Source organism: Brachycentrus maculatus, unplaced genomic scaffold (assembly GCF_059751285.1).
Source record: "Brachycentrus maculatus isolate JH-2025_06_01 unplaced genomic scaffold, ASM5975128v1 h1tg000381l, whole genome shotgun sequence".
NCBI classification, from domain to species: domain Eukaryota; kingdom Metazoa; phylum Arthropoda; class Insecta; order Trichoptera; family Brachycentridae; genus Brachycentrus; species Brachycentrus maculatus.
Genome location: NW_028281130.1, coordinates 266,149 through 282,480, shown reverse-complemented (window position 1 = coordinate 282,480; position 16,332 = coordinate 266,149). Strand labels below are relative to the sequence as shown.

At 30.5% G+C, this 16,332-nt stretch overlaps 1 protein-coding gene across 1 annotated transcript; it reads right to left on the bottom strand.

Annotated features, from left to right (window-relative positions):
• Positions 1 to 770: 770 nt before the first annotated feature.
• On the bottom strand, positions 771 to 14,914 carry kermit (PDZ domain-containing protein GIPC-like protein kermit). Its single transcript, XM_088270382.1, has 4 exons — positions 14,195 to 14,914; positions 2,309 to 2,539; positions 1,734 to 1,982; positions 771 to 1,113 (listed from the first exon to the last, which is right to left on the bottom strand). The coding sequence occupies exons 1-4, from the start codon at positions 14,456 to 14,458 to the stop codon at positions 877 to 879; spliced, it is 981 nt and encodes a 326-aa protein (XP_088126508.1). The 5' UTR covers positions 14,459 to 14,914; the 3' UTR covers positions 771 to 876.
• Positions 14,915 to 16,332: the final 1,418 nt, after the last annotated feature.

Below are 16,332 nucleotides of genomic sequence, written 5' to 3'. Positions count from 1 at the left end.
ATTACAAAAATAAATATGTTTAAATCATTGTTTTTTTCTTCATATTAATGGCAAAGAGGAATTCTGCTCAACGGCACAAGATATAAAGCATTATTTATACAGTCCAATTCTCCTATTATTACCTTTAAATACACAATAAAAATACCATACAAAAATGAATTAAACAGACCTTCATCCTGAAGTGAACTAATTAAACGTTTGACAATTTGTGAAAAATTCCAATTAAAATCACTAATTTCTCTATATAATTTCCAGGCTCGGAACCCATGTACGTGTAAGTACTAATAATCCGAAAAAGACAACAAACAGAAATTTAGAACAATCTGATTTTTCCACTTTCTCTATACTTCTGTCTACAAAATGACAGTTTGATGTTGGCTTTTGCTATTTATTTAAATAATTTATTAATCTTTCTTCGATTCAGTATTTGACAAATAAATATCATTTTACACTATAAAAATGTTCTAACACACGCAATACTTTTAGAAATAATTAAAAATTACAGAACAATGACAGTGTAAAAATTACAGGGTTTTTCAATGTTTCGCTATGTTAAAAAAATATTGTTAAGCATCTTTTATAACTGAATAAACCGATAATATATTACATGTCCATAAAATTGAACATGAACAAACGTAACAAAAGTGAAGTGAAAAGCATTATGCTTTTAAACAAACTGTAGAAGAACTGGTCTAAATGCGTAAGTATATTTATATATATATATATATATATATATATATATATATATATATATATATATATATATATATATATATATATATATAAAGTTCACACTGAATCATTATAAGTCACTATCTACAAATTACTTATTTTGCTATGATTAGAGGGATGTTATACGAGACGTTGGTATTGGGTTCAAAATCTGCCCGCTTTAGCATCTGTTATCACTCCCCACAGTTCGATGATGAACTCATCTGTGAATCCAAAGACTTGCAGTTCACTGGAGTCGATTGCATCTGCCAGTTGCATTGTATTAGATTTATCTTGCGCCAAATCCCACATCTGGGTGGCAAGATCGGTGTCATTTATTCCCATGAAGCTTTCCAATATGCTATTAATTTTTTCTATTCCAGATATGGCTGTTGCGTCGTGCTGTAATAAATGAAAAAAATAACTGATTATTTTTTAAATCGGTTATCAACGAATAGCGTGTTAGCTCAAGTTCATACATAAAAGTTTATTGCAGTAACATAAAAATATTATTTGCTTGTAATAATATAGAAACTTGTTAATTTATTACTAATACAATTTTCATGTCACTGATGCTCATAAATACGAATCAGTGGCGTGTAGTGGTATATGCATTTGACTACCGTGCTGGAGGGTGAATTCTCAGGGGATCAGAATGAGTGATTTTAACTCTCATATGTATTTAATATCACCATGGACTGGTACAAGAAGCGCTGGACTGATCATGTTGCCTTTATGCGATTAACAATAAAGACAATACTGTGTTGATGAAATGTGGTGCCCTTTGCACCATTTTGTGCGGATAAAAAAATCATGCACGTGTAAATTTGCATATAAAAATCCTATATGTTAATACTTTTCCTACTGTTAATATTACAAATATGTTTATTCATAAATACGAGTACTGGAATATAAATAAGAAGGTGCTGAATTTGGACGAAAGTTGGTTTTGTGTCAATATTTTTTCGCAGAAGTGCAACCTATATACCTGATAGAAATATTGAAAGAAATGTAAAATTTACCTCATTCTCGATAGCTGCTTTTCCGTTTGCTTTAAACCTCAATGTCTCCTTCCCTGATCCAAAACTTTTTTTTCCGGTTTTTGCACTGCCTGATTTTGGACCGATACTTCCGAAACCACTTTTGAGAGGTTCCACTAGTCTAATTGTAAACACGGAACCTTTGGGGATTTCTTTTAAAATTTTAGCAACTTCGTAATGTCGTTTTCCAATTACGTTTTGGCCATCTAATTTTTCTATGTGATCTCCTACCTGAAATTACAAAAAAATAGGCTAAGATATAAATGATAACCCGTAAGAAAAAATCTAATTCTTATGCCTTCCATTTTACATGTAATTTGAACTTATGTACCTACATAATATAGCATAAATGTCTTATCTTCGCATCGTAATGGCAAATATGAATAAGTACAAACATAAGTACAAAATACACGTAATGAGAGGACGTGTTTTACGTTTCAAGCGCAGCATTTAGTATAGTTTCGGTGGCAGGTATTATATTGTATCATTCGGTAAACTCTCTCCTTATGAAAATGTATTTTATAATATTTAAGGCCCTTATAATAGCTTTAACCAACCTGTATATGAGAACTATTGGCGATAATGGATCCTTCCTTAATCCTTTTGATAAATGCATATCCGGCGCCATTGTCGGTTATTGTGAGTCCTAAGGCATCTTCGGATTTTTCAATCTCCACCTCCTTTGGTCTCCCCTTTCTGTGCGCGAATATAAAATCTTCTAAACCTATTTGTCCACCCAGGAGCTTCTTCATGTCCACTTTGTGAGTGTTGAGAGTGCAGAATAAAATCTGAAAATTATAATAATTACAGCTATTTAATTTTGATAAATGATTTGTGTTCAAATCTGCTGTCTGTTCATGGAACGATAGTATACCCACTATACAATAATTGAAGATTTTGTGATAAAACACACACATCAGAAAATTCGTTTTTTGTTCAGGAGACAGTAAAAACCAAATATCTTTAGCAGCGTATTTTTCATATTTGATATGAAGGAAATACGAATAAAAACTTTTCACAATTGCGTGTAATTACACGTGAAAAAGTTTTTATATATTAAAGAAAAGGAATCTAAAAACGAAAAATAAAAATATGTATAAATATAAGAATGAGAAGTATTGGAAGTTTGCTGTTTTTGCTCCTAGGTGTTACATTATTATTCTTATAACTGAAAACGTGGTCAAGAAAAAAGGAACAATAATTAAGGAGGCTGGCGATCCGAAAACAAGATTGTGTTATGTGAAGGGTAAATGGGATCTAAAAAATCATCACGCCTACGAAGCGCGGAAACAGACTACTCAACTGCTTCAAGGATAATTCCTTGAAGCAGTTGACTCGTCTGAAATAAATAAATAAATTCATAAATAGCGAATTATTATTGAATAGAGAATTATTATTATTCTTGTTGTCGGGTTGTGGTCCCGTGGTGAGTGTCGCAGACCCTTAAGTCAGAGTTTCTCGATTCGAACTAACTCTACCACAATTTGATACCTATTTCTAATAATGAACCGCTTAGGCTCACCGAAATGGTATGAAATTTAAGTGTTTTTGTAAATAATAAAAACACAAATATTTCTCTTTTTATCAACAACAAAAAAATCATAATAGTGTAAAGCCACCTCTATATATAATATTTGACATACATAAAACGAATAATTTGTTTCACCACTACTGTATACAAGCATTATCTGCCACTAATTTTTAACAGCTGTATAGTGAACAAATCTTAAGGCCCTACATACTTTAAATAGCAAGTTAACATTCTTTAAACCCAGGTAACATTTGACGTAATTGATTTTTTTTAAACATCGTTTTCGTATTTAAAAAAAAGTTTTTCTTCGAAACGAATATATAGTTTTGGAATGAAAAGTGTTATTGAAAGGCAAGACGTTAAAAAACAAACAAAAATTCCAGAATGTATTCTAAAAAAAAATCGGGCATAAATGACGTGCGGCTTCTAGTGTTGCCGAACGCTGAATGAGATCTGTTATTGCGAGTATGGCCTTAACCACCGCCATAAGTTTGTTTTTGACTCCTGTTTTTGATAAAAAGCCTCTTAGGACTACGAAAATAAAGACGTTTGAAATTTAAATATTGTGAATATTGTGATGTTTTAAATATTTATGTTTAAATAAAAAATCGAAAATTAAAAATAGTAAAGATATGCATTCTAAAAATACAATCAGTTTTATGATAAAATCGTTATAAAATGTGAAAGAAAATTATGAAAAGTGGATAAATTATTACTGATCATAAAGTCGTGTTTCTTTTCAAAGTAAAATTGCACCTAAAAGATATTTCTACCCACAAAAAACATGGCTTGTACGAGTGTGTAGGTCATAATATGAACTAATCTCGCAAGGCAGGGTGCCCTTTTGATATATGGTAGAACGCATACGCTTTTGATATATGAAAGAACATAAGACATCACGCGTCACGCGTGATGTCTTATGTTCTTTCGTGTTTCAAGTTTAAAAAGTTGCAGCGATATTTATACGATACATAAAATGATTTATAAGATACCTAAAGTGATTTTGTTTATTGATAAGTCTATTTACATTTTTAAGCACGAAACTTCTTCAAAATACCGTTTGAAAAATATAACTAATGATTATGAAATCTAATTATTATACATATAGTATTTATGTATTTACGTTTTTATTTTATTTTTATCTAGACATTTTTTTTTCTTTTTTACTTATTTATTTTTTTACAAAAATGTTAATAAAATTAGTATATAACCACTCACCGAGTCGGTGAGTGGTTATATACTAATTTTATTAACATTTTTGTAAAAAAATAAATAAGTAAAAATGACTAACCACAAAGTAAATGCTTTAAATATTAATAATATTGAGAATATTTTTTTTTCATACGTAAGTGTGGACGTATATGCAAAATCTCGTCTCTGAAATGGAAATTGAATTGTAGGCGGAGGATTTTAGTATGGGTACATATATCCGTATTCACAAATCCTGTTAATACAACATTTGACGTACCTGCTAACGAACATTTCTAGTGTAAAATTACAAATTATGTATATTTTTAATCAAGAGAAATATTTGTAATATTATTATTTAGACAACTACTTCAAATTCATTATATTTCTGTAAGCCTAAGCTTATTATTAGAAATATGTATCAAATTGTGGTAGAGTGGGTTCGAACCGAGAAACTAACCACGGGACCACATCCCGACACATATTTTATTCACTGTGTTTACAGGCATGACAATTTTATTTTTAAATAGTATACATAATACAACACATTAGGCCCTCACCCCCTGTACTCTAACCTCGTGCATTTATTGGGTTGATGCAAAAGTTTTGACCGTTTTTTACATATATTTTTTTAATATTTTTTTTTCTTGTGTATTATTTATTTAATAAATTATATAATTTCCATCAGTTCTTATAACCTTCTCCCATCTTTCTATCAACTTATAAATACCGGTAGTATAAAATTCCGTGGATTTTAATGCGAAAAATGAAGTAAGGGATGTTTTTACCTGCTCTATTGAATAATTTTTTTCATCATTTAAATTTTTTTGCAGTGATCGGAATGAATAAAAATCAGAAAGAGCAAGATCTGGAAAATACAGTGGATGCTTGATAACATCCCAATTTAACTCATTTAGCTTGTGTTGGGTCATCATAGCCACATGTGGTCGCGCGTTGTCGTGATGAAACACTGCCCTTTTTCTGTTTACCAATTCTGGTCTATCCTTTTGAAGGACCATGTTCAATTTGGATAATTGCTGACAATATCGTTCTGTTGTACTTGTCTTATCGTGTTCCAAGACTTCAAAATACACAATACCCTTATTATTCCACCAAACACAAAGTATAACTTTTTTTTATGGATTTCGGCCTTCGAAGTTGTTAATGGGGCTTGTCCAGGTATAGTCCAATGTCTTTTTCTTGTCACGTTGTAGTACACGACCCATTTCTCATCTCCCGTCACCAAACGATCCAAAAAAGGTTCATGTTTTTGTCTCGCACTCAAAGCAACGCGCGTAGAAACACGATCCAATAAATTTGCAGCCGACATTTGATGAGGTATCCAAACGTCGTACAGCGAAACCATTTCCATACGCTTCAAATGTCTTAATGCGATTGTTTGGTTGACTCCCATCATTGACACAATCTCCCTGATGGTTAGACGTGGATTGGTGTCAATTATGACTTTTAATTCATCGTCATCAGACTTCAATGGCCGCCCGGTACGTGGTTTATCAATGAGCGAAAAATCTCCAGATCGGAATTTTGCAAACCATCTTCGTACCTGTCGAACTTTGATGACATCTGCTCCATACACTTCACAAATGTTTTTGGTTGCCACACTCGCGGTATTGTCTTTACGGAATTCATAAAGTAAACAATGACGTAAATGCACTTTATCGAACGACATTTTGAAAAAATATAAGGGGTTATTACTGTACTCTGGCCAGGCCAAAACTGAATAGAAAGTAGAGGGAAAGCATCCTTTATACAATGGAATCATAAAAAAAGAAGATACCTTTCATAATTTGTGAAAAATTTTTTTTTTACCTGGGATCATAAAAAACGGTCATTACTTTTGCATCAACCCAATAAATGCTTTGCAATGCATGCTTTCGCTGTTAGTTTTTGTCACATGGGTCTAGAGTTCTAGAGATTGGTTACGTTAGGGTACGTTATTTTTGTAGAGAATACGACGATTTTACCTCCATATGAGGGTTATACAGGTGATAAGGACCGGCTTAATTTTTTTATTGGATGGAGTTTTAGTAACAAAGTCAATTATTAACAGGTTTCGTGAATACGTATAATAATTCACTAGATCATGATAGCGATGACTATCCAAATAATTAAGTTGGATTTGTCACTCACCTAAATATTATATGTATGTATATTTGTATATTGCATAAAAACATAGCAAGTTAACAATAGTCATTGTTTTTTTGTGTATTCTAATAAAGGAAGCGACTTGGAATAGATTATTTATAAACATAGGTATTTATTAACAACATATAATATTTCTATTACGTACGTGCAATAACGAAGGGATTGAAGAAGAAAAAAAACATCGAAATAAATAGCCTCCTTCATTAGCCTTTTTAGTCTAGGGTTGGTATTTATTTGAAAACAATTAAAGTCTAGAATGTTTTGGAAAATATTAAAACCGTGGAGTGTTCATTATCAATCCATTGTTCATGTTTCCCGCTAACAAACAAATTTGGATTTCTAAAAACCTGAAAAATCGAGTCATGAAAATCTAAAAAATAATTTGTTTCGAAAGCCGAAGATCTGTTATTTTCGAAGATTTTGGGAAAATAAGGAAACCTATTGTAGTGATATTCTTCATTTTGATATGATGTACTTATGAAATATTTCAAAGGTCGATTTTTTTTTAATTACCTAACGTCCAAGTGACTGAAATCTAGCTACGGCTTATGCAACACCGCTTATTATGTCCCTACTCAGGCTTCAACTCTATAAGTTTCATAGCATATGCCTACTCGTGAGTGGATTTACTCTTTATGTTTAAAATTACTAAAATTTCGTGTAATTTATGAGTGAAAATTCTATGCAAAAACACTCGCCTTTCAAAGGTCGAGGGAATTCTTGTTTCGCCTGAAGTTTTATCAATTCTAAATTAATATTTCGTAGGAATAGAAAACATGAAACGGACTGCCCTACTTGTAGGCAGATGATAAAAGCTCCAGTTTTGGTATATTAGGATGATTTAAAATGGAAAATCATGAAAAATATTCTTCAACCAAAATGAGTAATGATTGTCAATGATAATTAAGAAGACATTTTTGTCACAGAATACTACCTTGAATATAGTGTGTTACCTCATATAAAAAATAATTAAAAATTAAATGTATTAAAATACTGTTATAACAGTTTATTCTTCGAATTTTTATTTCACCTTGTGCATGTATCCTATTATTATAAGATCATTATTCAAACAACTAGGCTCGCTGTATGTTGAATCTACATAATTATTCATATTAGTTACAAAGAGTGGCAGATGGGCTCCACGGTCTGTTGACTTGACCCGTAAACACATTTATCGTTTTAGAAATTAAGAGTAAAACCATTTAGATACAAAAATTCCGAACAACAAACATACCTACAGGGCTAAGTGTTATGCGACCCTATTTGTGCGGCATTACAAAAATGGAATCAAATCGTAACATGTGTAGAAGATTAAATTTCTATAAAATGATATATCTCGTAGTAACGGGTTCCAAACCTAAAATTTTATTCCATTGTTTTCAAAGGGTAACATTCCTACAAATATCTTCTAACCCTTATCCGCACCCAATGGTGCAAAGGGTACTACATTGTATTGACGCAGTGTTATCTTGAACGTTACTCACATAAAGGCAAGGTGATCACTCCTGCGCTACAGGGACCAGTCCAGGGTAATATTAAATATATGTTAGAGTTTAAAATGACTAATATTTATTTCTCCCCCTGGGAATCGAACCCGGGACCTCCAGCACGGTAGCTAAACAGGCTAACCATTACACCACGGTGGCAGACAAACATTTCCTACAAACATAAACGAAAAAGTAACGAATCCTTAAAACAATTTTATAAATAAAATAAATACATTGTAAACACAAAGTAAAAGTTGCGCGTGCGATGGAACTAACTAATGAGTGTATAAATGCACATTTCTTTACAATTTGAGCGCTACATAGATCTTATTTGTAGCCAACTACGTAATGAAATATGATGTGTCAGTAGTCGCCATTCGTGACCGTCACCTACGTTAACATTAGTTTTTTTTAACTATATTTATTTAGTCATTGAGCGGAACGTAATAAGTCCACCAACAGAAGACAAAAAAATCATATTTATTTCTTTCTTTGTAAAATGGGAGTGTAACGTTTTCTAAATAATGAATTTAATTGTTCTTAGGCTTTTTCATTAAAAAAATAATTAATATAGCACTGCATGTTTAGTGCACCCTCATTTCAGCGCCTATCTATCTAGCTATAGATTTGATATGACAGATACATATATATATATATATATATATATATATATATATATATATATATATATATATATATATATATATATATATATATATATGTGTGTGTGTACATTTCTTAGAACAGTTAACATGGGCCCTTTTTTCCCCCACTTTTAAACTTTTTTAATATTTTTTAAGGTAACCCTTAAATTAGTACATATGTATTTATCTGTGTTTTTGACTAACATGTTTACTCCACATCTGTGTATGTTGTTGTTATAAACCTAGTACCTCTATAAATATGCGACATTTCGCTCACTCCTTTCAACAACGTCATATATGAAAAATCGTTAATTTTCAGTTGTGCATATTTTCGGGATGCCCAGAAAATGTACTATATCCCAGCAAAAGCGGCATATTTTTAACTTAATATTTACCAGCTACAGGGCAGAAAAGGATGTTTTTGCTTTTGAAGAAAATGTTTTGTTTAATTATTTTTCAAATACACTAAATATTTTTCAAATGGAGAAAAAACATTCAGGTTTTACCTAAAAAGATCTGTGGCACAGTAAAAAGTTTAATAAGTAGCTTGATATTTAATACATTTTATTATATTTTTAAACTTTAATAACCATCTCCGGAAAAATCAAGTTTTTTGATATTTGACGTTGTTGAAAGGAGTGAGCGATATATTGATTCTAATATACATATCATATATTGAATAGGTATAATATGAAATCGAGTTTAGCCTTTCAGTTAGTTGGTAGGCACTAACTTCGTTTGTTTTGTTACGCATACAATAGTGAAATGAGAATTATAACTAGCTTGCAAACCAGTGTACCCTCTTAATTAATGTATACATATTTATAACGAATAATATAATACATATTAATGTTGGTATGTAAGAGCATATACTTTACCTTACTTTCACAATTAATGTTATTTGTATTTTTTGTAATGATTACTTATATGGTACGTGGAAAAATGTTTATTATGTGAACTACGTAATGTTGGTATAATTGAAAGGTGTAGTGATAAATATATTTTTAATTGTTGCTTGAAACGAGAACAAATCGAATTTAGAATTTAGTGTTACCTATACTACTACTTAATTTATGAATTATATACTTACTATATGCATTTAAAAAAATAAACGATATTAAAAAGTCACTCATCAAAATGTGGTCGATATGATAAACATCATACATTTTATCTATTAAAGATACAGTATCGGTAAAAAAGTAATGAATCAGAAATAAAATAAATAATTTTCCCTCTCAAATGAATTCAGGATCGGTATTGAAGAGTGAAAGTAGGTATCCAAAACAATACAATTGAAAATTATGTATATATATACATTCTCCAACCTCCAATACTAGTAGCAGGGGTTTTTAAGTAAACCGTATATTTGAACAATGTCTAGGTTTTAAAATAGAAAACAGACGCCTCTCTAGACGTTGTGTTTCTCTCTAGAAACAACGAAAATGTAACTACCCCTAACACCTAGATATTTACTAAAACGTTAGTTCAGTTGGGATAAGTTCTCTTGTAGTAACCATATATGAATATTCAAAGAGAAGAAAGGGTAAAAACCGCAAAAGGGGCCAAAAGTAGGCAAATACCTGTATGTGTGACTGTTTCCTAAAGGAGTAACAATATCGGAACTGAAGCCGCCCGCACTTCCCGTTTCCGGTAATCATCGACCCATGTTTCCTGTGCGACATCATGGCGGCATAATATCATTGTGTGCCATATCATCACCCAGTAACTCACGATATCTGACTACCTGTTTTTACAAACTTATTAAACCGTTTAGATTTATATATAGTTTAGATATAAATATATTTATATCTAAAGTATATATAATTTATATATATATATATATATATATATATATATATATATATATATATATATATATATATATATATATATATATATATATATATATATATATATATATATGTGTGTGTGTGTGTGTGTGTGTGTGCGTGAGTGTGTATGTGTAACAAATATCAGGGATTAAATTTTGCGAAGGAAAAACAAAGAAAAATGCTGCGAGTTAGAATAAACCGGGATAATACATGCTGGCCTTTTTTGTTATTGATAACATTATTATCTCTAACACCCCGGGATTAGTTCATCTGAATAAATAACATTAATTCTGTCAGCTAAAGTACCCGGTGCGCTTATTAGTAGATTGCTTTTTAACATAACCATCTGCTATATTGGATAATGGATACATATGTTTTTTTTTTATATTTCACTCTTCCATTGACATGAATAACAACGCATATTACATGACTTTTATATTTTGCCTCGGATATGGAGTCCAAAATATATTAGATCAATTTTAGGTCTACGCAAAATTTTAATGAATCAATTAACAGTTATTGAGAAGTGAATACTATTTAATTCCTTCAATTCATAGTGAATTTGGTGTATTTAGAACGTGTACTGAAATAGGTCAAACGAAGAGCAGATATTGACATTTCGTGGTTTGAAGCCAGCAACTCTACCCATATGAGTGAATGAAGGGGTTACTGTTATTGTAGAATAATGGACACATATTTGATCAAGAAGTATGCAAACATCGATAATTTTCAAGAGATATGTAGGGCATTTGCTGGGTATGATAAGCACAACTGTCGACAACTATCTTCTTTTATTCCGTTCTATTTTTTTTACAAAACGTGTCGTTCAAACATTTCCCATTTCCAACATACAACTTAATATTTTGATGTTGGCTTTCATATTTGTAACTTCATGCTTGCATGGTATAGCACGATTCGATATACAGGTATGTTTATACACTTTTTATGAAGCCATATACCGAACAGGGAAAAGTTACTGACATTCTACATTCTATATATATTATAGATAATAATATTACTTAGGCACTCAACGTATATTATATTAATAGTACAGTTAAAGAAATATAACAAAAAAGGATATAAGCGAAATACATTTTTGATTTTATGAGTTAATTGGATTGAATATTCATTAGCTAGCCTAAAAGTGGTCAATACTCGTATTTACCATATACACAGGTAATTAAAGATTATATCGAATTAAATCCAATCGAGAATAAATATCTGCATCAAAACAATAGGTACAAATTCAACAGAATAACATTACCGCCCGATAGTTTATTAAGAACACATCCTTGCTATATTGGATAAATACAATCAAGAGCCATTAACCCAGCATTCAGTATCCAGCAGGTACGAGGAACGTTCATCATACAATGTTAAGGTCAGTGTGCTGCAGTGTGAAGAAAACCGGTTAGGCAGAGAAAAATAACGTTTCTTAACGAAATAATGCCTCTATACTCTACAGGAATGCATGTACCTATTCAAAGTTTTTTTTTTAAAACTGTGCTAAGATATTATTATCACAGGTATTTAGCGAAGAAATTTACCGATATTTCGAAACTCACGAAAGCAACCTCGGCCTTTGAAATCATCTTTACTACAGAATTACTACTATGCGCAGGTTAATTTTTATAGACACTATATTACAATATCATTGCTTACGTCCATTTGAATTTATTTGTTAGTATATATATATATATATATATATATATATATATATATATATATATATATATATATATATATATATATATATATATATATATATATATATAGATACATTATCTTATAGCGTCGATTCAACGCCTAAATCTGGGTTGGATTCAAGTACATACCTACAAAATATATTTCGTACATCGATTGGTCTTTGTTGGAGTTTGTGTTAACAAATACTATACAATGTTAGTATATGGATGCACAAAAGCCTGTTTTGAAAAAAGATACGTAGTTGATACATCAACTGTACCTATCTATAACTACAAATGTAGTATGGATATGTGAATATATATATATATATATATATATATATATATATATATATATATATATATATATATATATATATATATATATATATATATATATATATATATATATATATATATATATATATAACATATAAATATATAAATATACATCTGGTACGGCTTCTGTAAAGCATTGTAATCGCCAAAAGGTAAACAAATTTTGTTTCAGTAAATAGTAAATCGTCTTAATGTTTTTTAGCTCATATTAAGGATGTTTTCCTGGAAAAGGGTCGATTGTACATTAATATTTAAACCTTTACGTATATGTGTATCGATAATATTAGTTGAAATCGGTATGTGCTTAATAAGACATTATTTTTTTATCGACATATTTTGAAGGATTTCTATTTAAATTTCATTGAAAGGCACTATTTACGTCCTTTGCGCATTTTAATTATAAAATTACGTAAAAGTGTTTAATTCAAAAGTTTAGTTTAACATTATTTTATATTTATATTATCAAGTTATCCTTAGGGTTTTTGTTTGAAAATAAGAATTGAGTTGTGGCAGAGTAAGGATCGAACCTAGAGCCTCTGACTTAAAAGCTCGAACAATAATCACGAGACCACGAATCGATTCAACTAATAATGAATAATTTATTATAATATTAACCATAACGATACACACAGGGAAACCGTCCGATATTAATGTTTTTATATTATCTTAAATATCAAAAAGGTTTTTTTAAACGGAAGTATATGATTATTTGTATACGAATTAACGAGTTACACTCTATACCATTTGATTTTATCAGTCCTCTATTCGCCAGATTCGTAAAAAAATATTTATGACAGACATTTTGGTACCTACAGGAAATGAAACGGGTCATTTTGAGGTAAAGAAACACTTTTTTGATGTTTAGAAAGCGCGTTATAATCAATTTTGATAAAAATAAGTAAAATAGACGTTTTTTTTCACGATACTCGTAAAAAGAAAGGTTAAGATTTAAGTAAGTTTTCTCTTGGGATTTCAATATTATTTAGTTGATTTTTTTTATTTTATTTTATTTTATTGTAATTTACTTCTGTCCACTAATATTTATGAGCTATGCATCTTACCAATATTTTTGATGTTCATTTTCATATGTTAATTTTGAAAATTGTGTGGCATGTTGGTTTTTCAAAAAATCTTTCTTAAAAACAATGCTATTTGGTTTTATATAGGAATTATGTTTATTGGTACCTACCTATCAATGACTAAGTCAACACAGACAAATATCCGCTTATCACACATTCTTTCTTAATTGCTTATTTCATTCAGGTCTCAATTCTTTTGGCTAATGATAACAAGTGAATAGATATCCACTATTTTAAATAAAATTCATTTTGAGCAACACACCAGTAATATATTTTAAATAAAAATATATGCAGATGCATTCCCATAAGTGTTTTATGAATCGGGTAAACAAACACATCTCTATAATTCTTTGATTGACCTTGGTAAATGGTTCTATTAGTTATAAAAATTGTAACTAAATAATTATTTCTACAACACAATAAACTAATGTATATAACTATAACCCCGTAGGAGCATTATAGACTTTAAAGATCTGTTCAGTAGGTACTTACATCATCTGCGGGGAAGTCATAGCAGTCTGCAATTTTCTGGTAAAGCTCTTTGACATTGGAAAAGCCAGAAATTCGTCCCAACGGGCTCCCATGAGCCTGCTGGCAGTTGAAGACCAACTGGGGTCGTTGTACACTGGGTTCATTAGGACGAGGGGTACTATTACTATTTTCTACCGCTTTGTTTACTCCGTTCCCTTGACTTTTCGACGGCTCCTCGATCTTCGGAATTGGAGCACGAGGTGCTTTTTTCTTGAACAGCGACATATCGCTCTATAATACTTGTTATCACTAAACAGCACTATCAGGTAAGGCGAATTCCGTTCTCGACGAACATTATTTTTATCTTCGTCGATTTTCTTAGATAACACATTTATCTCTAGTGAATTGTTAAAGGTTGTTTACACGTCATGATACTTCTGTACGTACAAATGCGGCGAATTGCAAAACGTTAGCTACCCTGCAACACAACATCCAACCGGACAGACCTTCGGCCGCTTACTGACTGCTGACTGAGTTCTGAGGTCGGGAGGACTGAGGAACGGAGTAAATCGAGAGTTATTTGACCGTTTATTTAATCAATTAAATGTAGCTCCATTCGTTTTAGATACATTTGAAGCGACAGACAGAACTCGAAAGTAGACTTTTATATTGTTTAAAATATCCGACATGGTCTAACAAAAATATTGTTTCGTAATCACAGGCAGTAAAAAAATTACGCAGTCTTTCGCGTTCGTCGAACTGGAACATGAATATTTCAGCATGAAGAATCACTGACATCTGTATGTATAAATGTAAAATACTTTCTCATCGATATGATGCAGGTGTTATAGTGTGTTATCGGTGAAAGTGTACAATAACAAAATATCAAAAAAAAATAAGTACTTCTGCATACTTATTTTAAAAAAACTGTTCAATGTGAAAATGAGAAAAATGAATTTAATCACAAAAACGAAGAGGCTACTCAAACGATAACTTGGCTTTGTATAACAATAAGCTTAACAAGTTTTTTTTTTTAATATTTGAAGTGCTTTGCAAAGTTTTAGGTACTTCCAAAAATAGTTACCTTAGCCGAAAATCGCAAAAAATCATGATTTTAGAAGAAAATTAAAAAGGATATAAAACGAAAATTATAATGTGATACATCATTGGAATAGGGTAAATGAAGATAGTTTGAGTAGAGAGGATATATAATATTTTACTTTGATGAATATTATTTTTGTGGATTGTTTTCAGGATATAAATTTTTAAAAATTGCGCCAATTGGTATGCAAACAGCTTAGCAGCAGTTTTACGAAAATTAGTGTACAGAAATAAAATACAGATGATGTTATGGAAATAAATGATATAACACATCGCTCACTCCTTTCAAGAACGTCATAAATAAAAAAATCGTCAATTTTCAGCTGTGCATGTTTTCGGAATGCCCAGAAAATGTACTATATCTCAGCAAAAGAGGCATATTTTTAACTTAATATTTACCCGATACAGGGCAGAAAGTGTTGTTTTTGCATTTTGAAGAAAAGGTATTATTATTTAATTATTTTTTTAAATGTACTAAATATTTTTCGAATGCAGAAAAAACCTTCAGGCTTTACCTAAAAAGATCTGTTGCATATTAAAAAAAAATTAATAAGTGGCTTGATATTTATTTTTAATACACTGTATTATATTTTGAAACTTTAAAAACGTTCTCCTGAAAAATCATTTTTTTTATTTAAGACGTTCTTGAAAGGAGTGGGCGATATCTCATAAAAATATATTTATTTATGATTATAATATTTAATTAAACAGCTTTTAATTTAACCAGTGAATTTATTTACAACATTTTGTGTGTATTCAAATACTTGTTCACAAATCTGGATTATCTCCAATTAGGAGTTATTATTTATGAACAAGTACAGTGAAACCTCTATCTATCGTTCCTCGAATAATCGTTTTCTCGGATGTGTCGTTTAATTCTTCTATCCCGAATTTCATACAAGATAGATCGCATCGATCGTTTCTATCTACCATTTTACCGCATTCATCGTTTGAATCACGCTGCACATTTGACATATTTTGTCTGTTTTTTTTTGCATTCTTCTCAATTTTGTTTTACAATTGACAATAATATTCCAACGTGTGGTATAGAAACTATA